The sequence below is a fragment of the Triplophysa dalaica genome, chromosome 9 (genome assembly GCF_015846415.1).
Source record: "Triplophysa dalaica isolate WHDGS20190420 chromosome 9, ASM1584641v1, whole genome shotgun sequence".
In the NCBI taxonomy this organism is placed as follows: domain Eukaryota; kingdom Metazoa; phylum Chordata; class Actinopteri; order Cypriniformes; family Nemacheilidae; genus Triplophysa; species Triplophysa dalaica.
Window position 1 is genome coordinate 2128359 of NC_079550.1, and position 14197 is coordinate 2142555.

The window sequence follows — 14197 nt, forward strand, 5'->3', positions numbered from 1 at the left end:
ATAACTGTAAAAGGATGTTGTACTAAGTACTAAGATTGAATGTCACTTGGGGGTTGAATAAAACTGATAATGATGTGAGCTCAGAAAAGACATTTGTGGTTATTTCATTATAAATGTTATGTTATATTTGTCTGACCTACATGTGCCTCTTTGATTTAATTGTAAGCAGGATGACTGAATGATCATAATCAATGTCAAACCGACCAAAACAATCAATTTCAGTGGGGGTTGAATAATTTTGAACACAACTGTATAACCTTATATTGACAAATATTGACAAGATGCATTTTTCTAACCTCCACAAAGGCTACCACTCCATTCACACGGCCCGCACGCTTGACGCCATGTTCATCCTGGCCTTTTCAGCTTTCTGAGACGCTTAGAAATCTCCACCACTTCCAGCTTCAAACCCACAGTCCACCCCACCTTCTCCGATTTATTTGTACTCGATTCAGAAACAATCTCCTACTTCATCAAGCAAAACAAAACAGATCAAACCAAAACCACCAGCCAAGAGAAATTTGACCATCGGACCATCCCAGCTCAGACCAATACACCCCCAACCAAGAGCAAAGACGGACTTTTTGTCTTATTAATGCTGAAGTTACAATATTTGGTATTAAATGCTAAACTTAAATCACATGTCAACAGTTTGAGTGCAGCTATGACACGTCAGAGGGGATCTGGCCCTCCCGGTTGAGCCTGGTTTCTCCCGAGGTTTTTTTCTCCATTAATCAATCATTGGAGTTTGGGTTCCTCGCCACAGCAGGGCAGTGTTGGCCTGCTCACCGGAAGACTGCATTTATTTATTTATTTAGAAATTAGATATTATTTATTAGAATGATCTTACTCGTTGTATAAATACCATGCACTGTGCTGTGTTTTACCTTTTCTGTTTTTCCTGTTTGCCCCTGTAAAGCTGCTTTGAAACAATATACATTGTGAAAAGCACTATATAAATAAACTTGAATTGAATTGAATTGAAAAGGGGTCACTTCATCTACATATTTAATTTTCAGTCACCAATTCAACCTTATCAAACCCTGTCAGCCTACCTTCACTTCAGAAGACCACAAATCAAGTCAACATCAAACCCTCTCTTTGTAGATGACTCCAATCGCACCGTCAGACGTTTTTGGTTCCTAAAGCATCTGAAATCCGTTTTGCTCCAATCTGGCATCCCCGCAGACCATTTCTCCAGCCATTGTTTTCGCATAGGGGCAGCAACCATGGCTGCTCAAAAAGACCTCTACCAGGCACAGATTCAAGCACTTGGTCACTGGACTACATCCGGTTGGATCGCTCCCTCATCAGAGAACCCCATCGTTCCCTCATCACCCGAATTGTCTAGCATCAGCATTCCCGCAACCGTCAACCCCAACTAAACACCCGCACTCCTTACCACCGCAGCAGCAACCTACAACACAGATATCCTCATCACAACTCATCAACGACCGCTCACATAAGAGCCTGCATCTCTATTTCAATACCGCAGCAGTGATCGCTCACACAAGACCCTGCACTTCCGTCCTTCTCTGCCTCAACAGACAACACTCGGCCAGAAGCCAAAATCGCAGCTGCGACCTCCCCCACAGGGGCCCGTGCTTCCATCATCCTCTGCCGCAGTAGACACCTATTCTCAAAAAGCTAGTATCGCCGACGCGATCGCCCCCACAGGGGCCCGTGCTCCAATCTCACTCTGCAGTAGCAGAATTAATTTGCCCAGTAGCCCATATCACCTAAGCAACCACCCCCCCACAGAGGCCCAGGCTTTCGTCCAATCTTTGCCAAAGCAGACACCTCTCCTCCAGAAGCGAGCATCGCCGCAACGAAAGTCCCCCAAAGGGGCCCGTCCTTCCATCGTCTCTTTGCTGCAACAGACACCTCTCCTCAAGAAGCCAGCTTCACTGCAGCAACCACTTCAGCACAGGCCCGTGCTTCCATCATCTCTCTGCTGCAGCAGACACCTCTCCTCTAGAAACTAGCTCCACGGCAGCATCCGCCTCCACAAGAGCCCATACTTCCATTTCCTCTCTGTCACAGCATTCACCTCTCCTCAACAAACTAGTATGGCTGCATCGACCGCCCTTGAAGGGGCTTACGCTTTCATCTGCTCTCCGCTGCAACTACCCCACAGGGGTCCTTGTTCCCATCTGGGGCTCTGACACAGCTGATATCACGCCCAACAGGGACCCACACCTCTGCCTTGCGCTGCCTCAGCAATCACTGCCCTAGCAGAAACCTGCATCCCTAATACTGCAACATCAGCAAAGCATCGCTCCAACGGGAGCCCGTATTTCTACACGCCATTGTCCAAGCAACCACCAAATCTAGCAAGAGCCAGCATACCTATTACCGCAGCCTCGTCCACTCCAACAGAAGCCCACACCTTTGCTCTCCGCCACGTCAGCAAGCGCTGCTCCAGCGGTAAACAAAACCTCTATCATCTGCTGCTGAAGCAGACACCCCTCTCACAGGAGCCTCCATATTCCACCCGCTACTGCAGTAGCACTCACATCATCAGGGCTTACTGAGGTGTTGTGTTTCAAAACACTATGGAAACATTCTTTGTTTGACCGGTTGGGAAACACATGTGCCAGACATGTCAAAATGTGGCTTAAAAACCTCTGTGGGTGACGTAGTTAATTACATAACATATACTCCGGTTCAAACTTTGTCTGAAAGGACTTCCGAGCACAACCACAGTACGGCATTGAGGCACAGCATCTCGTTCCCGCTTTTTAAGGGAACAGGGTTACAGCGAAGTAACCCGAGACGTTCCCTATAAAAAGCTACTCCCGATGCTGCGTTTCAAAACGCTATGAGAACGAGAATACCAACGCCACTGCACTGGAAGCGTCTGGACCCCCCAAGGTTGTGTAGTGTGTGCGCTCAGACACTGAAGAGGCCTCAGACCTGACTCTGGGATGTTGACTCAAGAATACGTGAACCCTGGTAGCGTGGAGGTTGAGGCTGTAGAATTTGACAATGTGTGCGTAAAGGACCAGCCCGCTGTATCACATAAATGCTGCAAGGGGGCACCGCCTTAACTCCTAGAGGCGAAGCTTGCCCACGCACCTCGTAGGCCAGGGCAATAGCATACCTCACCCCACAGGTTGCGTATAGCATATGAAAAGCTGCTCTGACTTACGCAATGGCTGGTGTGGTGGACGTAATTCTGAAGAGCACATACTGGACACAGTAAGTGAAGCCTTTCCTGCTCCGGTGTTGTGATCGGTGACAGCCAGAAGGCCTCAAGAACAACCCGATGCATGGTGGAGAATGGAACTTCTGGAAGATAATTAGGGTGAGGATGCAAAATGGCTTTGACCAGCCCAGGGGCAAGTTCCAAGCAGGATGGCGAGATTTAGAGGGCCTGCTAATCTCTAACCCTCTTCAGTGAAGTAATAGCCATTTAAAAAAAACATCTTTACATTTACGCATTTGGCAGATGATTTTGTCCAAACCAACTTACATTGCAATGTCCTATACATTTATACATAGGTATGTGCAATGTCCCCTGGGATCGAACCCACGACCTTGCATTGTTGACGCACTTGCTCTTGCCACTGAGCTACAGGAAAGCTTTGAGGTAAAAAAATCTTTGGGGTGAGAAACCTGAAGAGCACTGACTCCATTGGTTTGAATGGGGTACCAACCAGACCCTCAAGCACTATAGCGAAGTCCCATGAAGGGACTGTCGGTCTAGTGGCTGGTCTCTCAACCGTTTAGCTCCACAATGATGAGCCAAGTGAACGTGCAAATTCACTCTCTGACATACAGTAGATAGTGCTAAAAAAGAAACAGAAATACCCAGAACACAAGATGGTGCTGTGCAGCTTTATAGTTCTGACACGCTTGTCACACAGAAGAAAAAATCATCTAACATGCATCTTTCATCTACTTAATTCCTCTTCATCGTTGGTATCAATAGCTATGTCCCAATCCAAAGGCTACAACCTTCTAAGGTCGCTTAAATCTGCTTACTTAAGCAACATTGTGGTGAATTGCAAATGAAATGCAAAATAAATTTTATCATGTATTGTGTGATGCCCAGTTTTTTTTAAAGTCTGCAAGTGTGTGATGTCTTGTTTTTTAAAATCTCCTCAAATGTTATATAGTGGTGTAGTGTATTCCAGCCGTTAGGCACAGCACTTAAAGCTGTTTCATATGAGACATCCTCTGAGGGATTAGTGATGACGTAATCATAGGTACAGATGCTTGGCAGGTGTTTTTTTACTACCTATATGCTTTTGGTGACAGCTGGTCAGAAATCTCTCCTATCAAACAGCAATCCACAACTCCTGTCTGTATCTGTTACACACAGTCACTCCAGACAGAATAACTTTTTTCATTTTGCATATAGAATTTTTTCACTCCATCACTCTTGTTGTTGTAATGTTTTTTTTTTGTGGATTTAGGGGGATATGGTGCAGGTCCGACACAACAACAAGGTACAATCGCTCTCCTTCAGACACATAAGTAGTGAATAACTGAACTGATAAATACAGCACCGTACTACACATCAGCGTCTCTTTGAAGAACCAAAGACAGTGTTTTTATATGAGATTTACAGCACACAAGCCATACAGAAACATTTATTGTTTGGATTTACATCTTCTCAGTTGCTCATTTACTTTAATTCTTTTGAAAGTGCAGAATAAGTATTCTAACAATTTCTCTGTTTGTCTCATGAATTTGAACAACATTAAATTCTAACAAAAATAACATTGAAGTTATTTAGTAAAACTCACTGTATTTTTTCTTTCTTTCTGTTAGCCAAAGCAGCCAAGTATGGAGGTGGATTGTATGGATTCCTTGGAGGTGGTTATCAAGGTACGACAGATTAGATTTCCTGTGGAAGACACAGATAATTAATACCTGATGATATATAATCACTCATTTCTCATAATCTCCTATGTCCTCTGCTGAACGCTCTGATACAAAATCATACCAAACACTGGGCTAAATTTTCTGAATTGAGGCTCAGTTAACACAATATTCGCTGAGGTCCACTTGTGTTATAAATGTTTTAAAACACTGTTTTTGTAGCTGTGATACATTCAAGACTGGGAAGTAAAGGCCACTGCTATGATTGACAATGGCTATTCATCATTAACAGGTTTCAATGTTTTCGCTATATTCAATTTGCCGTGGCGCCCACCACGACTAGATTGACGCACTGTTTCCCATTCATTCCTAATTTTTCCAACCTTTTAATTCACGGAACGGTGCATTTTTAATGTTAAAAGATACTTGTAACATTTAATGCTACTGAATCATTTAGTAACCAGGGGTGTAGCACAGAATCTCGAGCTATGTGCAAAGGCAATGTTTGGGGCCCGTCCACACTATATATCAAGTAAATTGTTATATTTATTTGTAATACAGCACTGAATCTCATTTATGTATGAATTGTGATATACTTAAATATAAAGAGATCACTTCAGTTTCCCCTCAAAGAAGAAATGGACAGTTGAACTATATTTAATTTGAATTGTGTTTTACAAACAGAGACACTTTGCAGTGTAGTTCAAAACATTTCACATTTAACTATTTAATGGTATTCATGCTAAATAATAATAATAAGTAAAATGACTAAATACACTAGCATATCTTTTTCATGACTGTTTGTTTAATTTATTCTTAACGTCATTCCAGCATCTCAGTCTATTCATGATGAGAACCAGTCAATCCATACACAAGTCTGCTTTCGACGTCTGCCAAAGCTTCTCAGAATTAGCGGAGAACAGAATAGTTGCACAGACGCGCAGTATGACATGCACAATTGTAAAATAATAATAATCTTTAAGGTTACTAGAACTTCAAGGATCACATGCCAGGGTCCTATGTACTCAGTCACCCCTTGCAATGCCCGTGTTTGTAACACTAATGTTACTACAGTTTTCCCGTAGCTCAGTGGTGAAAGCATTGTGTTAACAACGCAAGGTTGTGGGTTCGATCCCGGGAGATTGTACATACCTGTGTAAAATGTATGGGATAATGCAATGTAAGTTGGTTTGGATAAAAATTTCTGCCAAATATGTAAATGTACTAAATACTTTTAATGTTAGTAAATCCAGGCGTTACTTCTGCATTTGTGGTGGGGTACTTATGTTTTTTACAGTACCATGACCTCTAATCAAAAGTCAAAAGATCAAGATAAATTTGATTCCTTAATTTATCACCCCTTTAAAAACATAAGCATCACATTTCTTATCATTGTTAAAAACAAAACGTTATGTACTGTTCTGGACAGTTCTGTACAGAATTTCATTTCTAAATGATGTTGTAAAGTCCACCCAAAGATCATTGATTAACATCTCATTTATTAAGAAATGTTAATACCGTTATCTCTCTTTGGTTTATTTTTGTTTGGTGTTTCTCTGTAGGTGGAGCGGGTTGCCAAGGAAAATACTGTGGCCGGAGGCGGAAATAAGCAATCTCTTGAGACGTGAATGACCTCAAGAAACATGGTGCTACTGCATGCTCTAGAATGTACTTTACTCAAACAACCAATCCCGTCATGACAAAATATTACGTTTTGTACTGATAGTAAATATTATTTTCTCTACGCTAGTACAGCTTCTAGTGTTTTCTTACAATATTTCCAGCCCTGATTGTTTATGGCACATTCCATGTTACTCTTTCATATTTTATGGTTGCAAACCTTTCTATACCTGTAAACATTTTTGAGCACCGACCTCTTATTTACTGACGTTTCGGAGACCACCCAAAACTCTTGTGTTCAGTCGCATTGATACTATAGCACTCTTTCATAGAAATGGCATCTCTAGACATCATTTTTCTTGATTTTGCTGTTACTTTTTCAACACGGTCAAGGTACACATTTAGAGTTGAGTGTCCTGTCGTACTGCTGATATCCCATCTTGCCTCGTTAAAGCTAAGTCAGCGAGACAGCATACTGTATAATTTCCAAGTCACATTTTAGTCTCAATTAAGAAAGAAAATATAGCCTGTAAGGATATGCAGATATTGCATTGTGACATTATTCCCTGACAATCAACAATTAAATGTGATGTAGCTGGATTTTTTGGGGGGGAATTGTAATCCTCAATTGTTTTAACTACAGTACTACAAAATGTTGTACTTTTTGTGTAAAGCTAAAATCTTAGTATTTCCTAAAATAGGCTTCTTGTGAATAAAAAATACATATAGGCCTATGGAATAGTTTCTACATGCAATATTTGTTCCTTAAATTGGGGTGAAATATAAATCAGACATGTTGTCAGTTGTGAGTGTCCCACTGAATTGATGGCTTTCATGACACAACTTTTGTTGCAGATTTGTTACTGAAAAATTGTATATCTAATTCTTATGATTTGTGATATGGGAGCAAAGTTTTTTTATTAAGTAGATCATGATATGCATATTGAAGGCATGTAATTGCATATTATTTATTTTATTCTAAGGGGTATTTTGGACAGTGACTATGGACAGCAACAGCTTGATCGTAACATTCATTTCTGCCTGTTGTGTTTAGTAAGAAGAGCTAAATTGTGTCTAGATTGTGATAAATAACAAGCACAAGTGAACAGTAACTTCAGTGTGATTTACTATCATATCAACAAAGGAAAACTTTTAGTTTATGTATCGATTTTGATCTCTGTCATGAGAGGGAAAGGACACAAAATCTGTAAAATAGTACTCATAGATCTGACGTGTACATTATGTATGTTTGACATAAAACTAAACACGTTGTTCCCCAGGGTGGGGTAGTAGGCGCTACCATCATTTTACCAAGAATGTGTTTTGTTAATCATTGTATATTCACATAGAATTGCCATAAACACATATATCATGTACACGTTGAATCATTTAACAACAAATTAATTTGCCATACATTGTTTATTTTGCACCTATTGAATTTTGATCAATTATCAAGTTTGTACACATCATATGACAATAACTTTTTTTGTTCGCTTTAAATAGTTACATTTATTTTAGTCACTTTAGAACTTGCAAAACGGTATAAGATTTGTTTTAATCAGATGTGGGCTGTGTGTGTGTAGGTTATGTGTGAAATACCCAGTGTTTCAAATCATGTGTTCTTTTCCATAAAAAGCCTCACTAACCAATGTATTACAATATATAAAATGTCTTATTTCACCAGATCTGGTTAATACTGTTTTAAGAACCATCTGAGAGACACTTTAACATTCATTATTATACTGGGTGCTGTATTTGACCTGCCTGTGAGCCCTACCAGGTTTTGTCTATTACTGTGTTATGGGATTTTCATCTTATTTAATTAAAGAGGCAAGGCAGTTACACTTTTTCCTTTACCTACATTCTGACTAGTTACCGGAAATCCTGGCATTCTACCTGCTCTAGTGGAAAATAAAGTTTTTAAAGTAAATAAAAACCGTATCATGTTATTTATGACTGGGTGAACATTGGAGTTAAAAACAAGGGTTCGTTCTTTAAAGTACGCAGCATCTGAACATGATATTAACGTATTCTAGTAAAGTAAATTAAAAGGTTTCTCTATTAGGGGTGGGAGAAAAAAATGATTTACATATGTAGAGCGATTAAATCCGCTAGCGATTCGAATCAATTCAGAAATTAAAAAAATCTATTTTTATTTTATTACTAAATATAATAACTAGGGGTGTGACGAGACACAGTTCACAAGAACGAGAATTTTTTTTAGACTTATAAATCAAATCCTTAAAATAAATCCTTAATCATGATATATGTATATATGGGGAAAAGTTTTTTATTCACCTTAAAAACACAAAATGCAAAAAAGGATTTCTCTCTGGTCTACAGCTCCTGAAACAGTGGTCTCCACTTCTCCTCCACGGATGTTCTCCTCATCTTGTAAAGACGAAGATAACAGTTATTCTACAGTCAACTCATCTGATTAAGAGCTCCCTGAACATTTACCATCTATTTATCTACAGTTGAAAGAAAAAGTATGTGAACCCTTTGGGCTTACTTGGATTTCTTCATAAATTGGTCATAAAATGTGTTCTGATCTTCATCTAAGTCACAACAATAGAGAAACACAGTCTGCTTAAACTAATACCGCACAAACATTATACGTTTTCATGTTTTTATTGAACACAACATGTAAACATTCATAGTGCAGGGTGGAAAAAGTATGTGAAACCCTAGGCTAATGACTTCTCCAAGAGCTAATTGGAGCCAGGAGTCAGCCAACCTGGGGTCCAATCAATGTGATGAGATTGGATGTGTTGATTAAAGCTGGCCTGTCCAATAAAAAACACACACCAGTTTTGAGTTTGCTGTTCTGAAGAAGGGTTGTCTGATGTGAACCATGCCTCGCACAAAAGAGCTCTCAGAAGACCTACGATCAAGAATTGTTGACTTACATAAAGCTGGAAAGGGCTACAAAAGTATATCTAAAAGCCTTGATGTCCATGTGTCCACGGTAAGACAGATTGTCTACAAATGGAGAAAGTTCAGCACTGTTGCTACACTCCCTAGGCGTGGTCGTCCTGTAAAGATGACTGCAAGAGCACAGCGCAGAATGCTCAATGAGGTGAAGAAGAATCCTAGAGTGTCAGCTAAACACTTACAGAAATCTCTGGCACATGCTAACATTTTTGTTGACAAATTTACAATAAGGAAAACATTAAACAAGAATGGACTTCATGGGAGGACACCACGGAGGAAGCCACTGCTGTCCAAAAAAAACATTGCAGCACGTTTGAAGTTTGCAAAAGAGCACCTGGATGTTCCACAGCACTACTGGCAAAACATTCTGTGGACAGATGAAACCAAAATTGAGTTGTTTGGAAAGAACACACAACGCTATGTGTGGAGAACAAAAGGCACAGCACACCAACATCAAAACCTCATCCCAACTGTGAAATATGGTGGAGGGGGCATCATGGTTCGGGGCTGCTTTGCTGCCTCAGGCCCTGGACGGATTACTGTCATCAATGGAAAAATGAATTCCAAAGTTTATCAAGACATTTTGCAGGAAAACTTAAGACCATCTGTCCGCCAACTGAAGCTTAACAGAGGATGGACGATGCAACAGGACAACGACCCAAAGCATAGAAGTAAATCAACAACAGAATGGCTTCAACAGAAGAAAATACGCCTTCTGGAGTGGCCCAGTCAGAGTCCTGACCTCAACCCGATTGAGATGCTGTGGCATGACCTCAAGAGAGCGATTCACACCAGACATCCCAAGGACATTGCTGAACTGAAACACTTTTGTAAAGAGGAATGGTCCAAAATTTCTCCTGACCGTTGTGCAGGTCTGATCTGCAACTATAGGAAACGTTTGGTTGAGGTTATTGCTGCCAAAGGAGGGTCAACCAGTTATTAAACCCAAAGGTTCACATACTTTTTCCACCCTGCACTATGAATGTTTACATGTTGTGTTCAATAAAAACATGAAAACGTATAATGTTTGTGCGGTATTAGTTTAAACAGACTGTGTTTCTCTATAGTTGTGACTTAGATGAAGATCAGAACACATTTTATGACCAATTTATGAAGAAATCCAAGTAAGCCCAAAGGGTTCACATACTTTTTCTTTCAACTGTATACAGTATTTACACAGTTTATACACGCTTATTAAACATTTGTTTTTGAAGGGGTCATATGACACCTCTAAAACAAATATTATTGTTTGTTTTAGATGTAATACAATGTGTATACATGATTTAAGATTAAAAAAAAATGTTATTTCCACATACTTTGAATGTTTGTATCTCCTCTTTGCCCCTGCATCTCCAAAACGTACAGATTTTTTACCCGAGTATACGTTGGGTGGTTTAAGTCAAACTGATGAAGATTTGTGGAGGTGTGGTTACACAAGGCGTTTAGCCAGGTCTGTGTGAGCATTCAGTTTCAGACAGGATGCATCTTTTGTTCTGAAACTATATTGTTTGCAATTTTACGTGTCTAATACATGCATGGGCAACTTATAACACACCAAAGACACATAAAAGCTTTAAGTAACACAATAGTTTAAGTCATTTAACATCTTTAGGACACTAAAATTACACTAAAAGTGTTTGCATGATTACACCCTACACAAAGACAACTTAACCTAATATATACAGCTATACAGAATATAGTTCTTAGATAATGTACTTTTAACCAATATATGAAATCATCCGTTTTAGGTATCAGTATATGCACAAGTTGTCACAAGTGACAAAAAGGGACAAACGTCTTTGAAAGACAACATACTTTGTAGGATTTTTGTGAAAAATGCACAAAGCAGAAAACAAAAACACACAAAAAAGGAGGGTATTTAAACCACTATATTATTACAGAATATTGACATCTGACTGATAGGTAAAGTACCTTTGTAAAATCTTGATTGTTGCATCTTAAGGTTGACATCCTTATTGATTTGATCGACGTGAAATAAAAACAGTAGTAATTTTACTTATATTAAAAGCAACTGGGGGTGTTACAAAATACAGGTATTGTCAGCAACCGTGATATAAAAAATCTCTAAATCTCAAATTTGAAGTGAGTTTTTTTGCCAAAAATGTGAAAAATAATGAAAGATGATTTTAATTGATAGCATTATTTGTACTTTTTAAAAAAGTAAAAAAATTGTGACAGCTCTAATAAAACAATAAACAAACCGCCTACCTATGTAAAATATCTATATAAAATATGAAATGCCATTTATGCTGTGTTAATATTTATCATAGGTGCATGCGCAGACGGGATTCTCGCGCTCTGATGGCTCCCAGGGATAGACTTTAGTTGGCCAATTTCCCTTAGTTTATTGTTTCGAAATGGTTGTCAACCCCGATCCTACTACGACGAGGGAGTGGCTTCTATGATTCAGAATTCAACATTTTTATTAATAGAGTCTTTACATTACCAAAGCACACAAACATCAAATACACACTCACGCAGTCGTTCTTCGGTCAGCGCCCACTGACTTAATCATATCATCTTCGCCAGCTGACCAAACCCTACTTATGTGTTTAGCCAATGAGAAAAAAGCGTATCATTGCGTATTTAATATTAATGAGTCCAGCCATCCCCGTAGTAGGATAATAAAAGTATCGACTGGCCGTGCGAATTTCTCTGGTGAGTGATTCCAGAAACGCTGTTCTCTTTACGACGCTTGGATGAGGTTGATGCTGCCCTGTTGCACCTGGAAGGACGAGCGCATGGGAGAGGAGGAAGGTCAGTCCATCTGCATGTTTACACAGAGTTTGAAGGTAAAGATGCGCTGGAGATGGGCAGATCTTCGGTAGAGGTCGTGAAGAATCCTGAGGCGTGCACGCGCGCACTGATGCTGTCTACGTAGAATAATGTTTCCATTGCTTCAATCAACGCAACAGAGAATAAGGCTGGTATTTAAAAACAACGCGTAAGAGTGCGTGCGTATGCCAATTCAAGTACGTTACGCGTCTTCAATAGGTTAGGTTGGTCTCATCAACTCTAAACATACAAGCTGTGCAATAATAAAACTACTGAAGTGCCATGGTAGTAACATGGTCTGACCTTGCGTATTATTGGAAAACTGGAATTTATGTGATTTACTAATGTTAATATATAATTTAATTAAACTGTATAATACAGCTGTATAAACTGTATAATTACAGCTAATATTTAATTGACTGGAGTTCGGTATGATGACAAAATTTCCAAACACCCCTAAGCTCAAAATGGATCGCATGACTAGACAGAGCTGACATTAACATTAACTCCAATAGAAGACGTTCTAAGATGCACTATTATTCACACATTTTTGCTTGGAACTTCCTTATTTTATCAGATATTTGCATGAAATTTGAATAGAAGGTAGAATTGTGTTCGTTCTTTCAAATGAAATCATGAAAATGTACTGTTTTAGGTGGAATGGGCATCAGATCCCTGGTACCTCACTGAAAACAGTTATAATTAATAAGCGTTCATTCATATTCATAAACATTTATTTTCAGAATACAAAAGAAATCAAAAATACACATCAATATTAATTGTTAATTCCTATTCATTCTCTCCAGGAGGTGCTGTCTGGCTAGATCTGGCTGTGTGTTGGGCCCCTTTCTCATTTTCATAATTAGCTGTAAAGACATAACATCAATTATTAGGCCCCTAAACTGTAAATACATTGATTAACACTGGATTTCTCTAACATAAGGACTACCAGAAGCCTAATAAACATGGAGAATCATCTTACATGTTTTTAAGTCTACATGATTAAAGAAAATTGGAAATAAAATGTTCTAATCAACATGGCTTATGTGTTGCAGGATACTTTGGATAAAAGAGTAAACAAAATTAACAGACAACAAAAGCATAACTTTTTGATCACATTCATCCAATGCCACTTTTAAATTATGTCTTAGATTATATATTTGCAGGTAGAGGTTACATGAAAAAATGCAAAAAAGACCTAAATAATATTATGCTTGTTTACTTTGTCAAAGCAGAAGGAATTATATATAGATAATGTTTTTTTTTTTTTAGAACGGCGCATGCAGTACATTCGCTAATCTACCTGCCACAAATGTGACTACCCAATTTCCGCGATTTAGTTTAATACTTTCTCCACTATGGATTTTGATGGAATTTCGTCAGTACCAAGATAAAAGCTATGTATTTATGTACATTCAGTAATCTCCAAAGCAAAGATGAAGCCCGCCGACCAGTTGAAAGCTACGAAAATCTTCTGAAAGTTGCGGTGACCTGAATTCACCTTAGGGCTGAAATCCCGAAGTGTCCAACGCTTCAGGGGCTTCACTCATGTAGTTACCGTCGTATTCAGGAAAACATACTCCCACCAGGCGGCCAGGGGTAGATATTGAATGACACACACAGTTTAGTACTACGCGGTTTTGAACACATTTTTGAGACAGAATGTTCGCCGCGAGTGGTTGCTATGTCATCATACCTACTGGAGTGTAAATGCAAGCTCATTTTGTAAATGCAAAATTATTCATCAACAACTGGAAAATGATACAAGTTCCCTCAAACTCTAATATTACCATGATATGTAGATCTTTAAATCAGTCTAAAGTTTGATGAAAAACATGTGAATTAATCCACCCATAACAAATTAACAAATCAAATATTCTTTTGACCTGCTTTTAGTCTGTTGTTCCGTCAATCGCTCCAGTTGGGCACTTCTCCCACACCTGGGATGCTTGTGCATGGGTGCATGGATCAGTGTTGCGAATTAAAAAGTCAGATTGATTGTAAATTTGTAAATATA

At 39.1% G+C, this 14197-nt stretch overlaps 2 protein-coding genes across 19 annotated transcripts in view; both read left to right on the plus strand.

Moving 5' to 3' along the window:
- Nucleotides 1–8133, plus strand: part of elna (elastin a) — a 118751-nt gene extending 110618 nt beyond the window's left edge. For all 18 annotated transcript variants that reach the window (XM_056757481.1, XM_056757488.1, XM_056757483.1 and 15 more), the window contains 3 exons: nt 4422–4454; nt 4780–4836; nt 6393–8133. In XM_056757481.1, coding sequence (XP_056613459.1) covers nt 4422–4454; nt 4780–4836; nt 6393–6439 — 137 coding nt within the window. In that variant the 3' untranslated portion in view covers nt 6440–8133. The remainder of the gene's footprint in view (nt 1–4421; nt 4455–4779; nt 4837–6392) is intronic.
- A 3869-nt stretch (nt 8134–12002) lies between these two features.
- Nucleotides 12003–14197, plus strand: part of limk1a (LIM domain kinase 1a) — an 82127-nt gene continuing 79932 nt past the window's right edge. Inside the window, exon 1 of the mRNA XM_056757502.1 lies at nt 12003–12162. Within this exon, the coding sequence (XP_056613480.1) occupies nt 12105–12162 (58 nt within the window). The 5' untranslated portion in view covers nt 12003–12104. The remainder of the gene's footprint in view (nt 12163–14197) is intronic.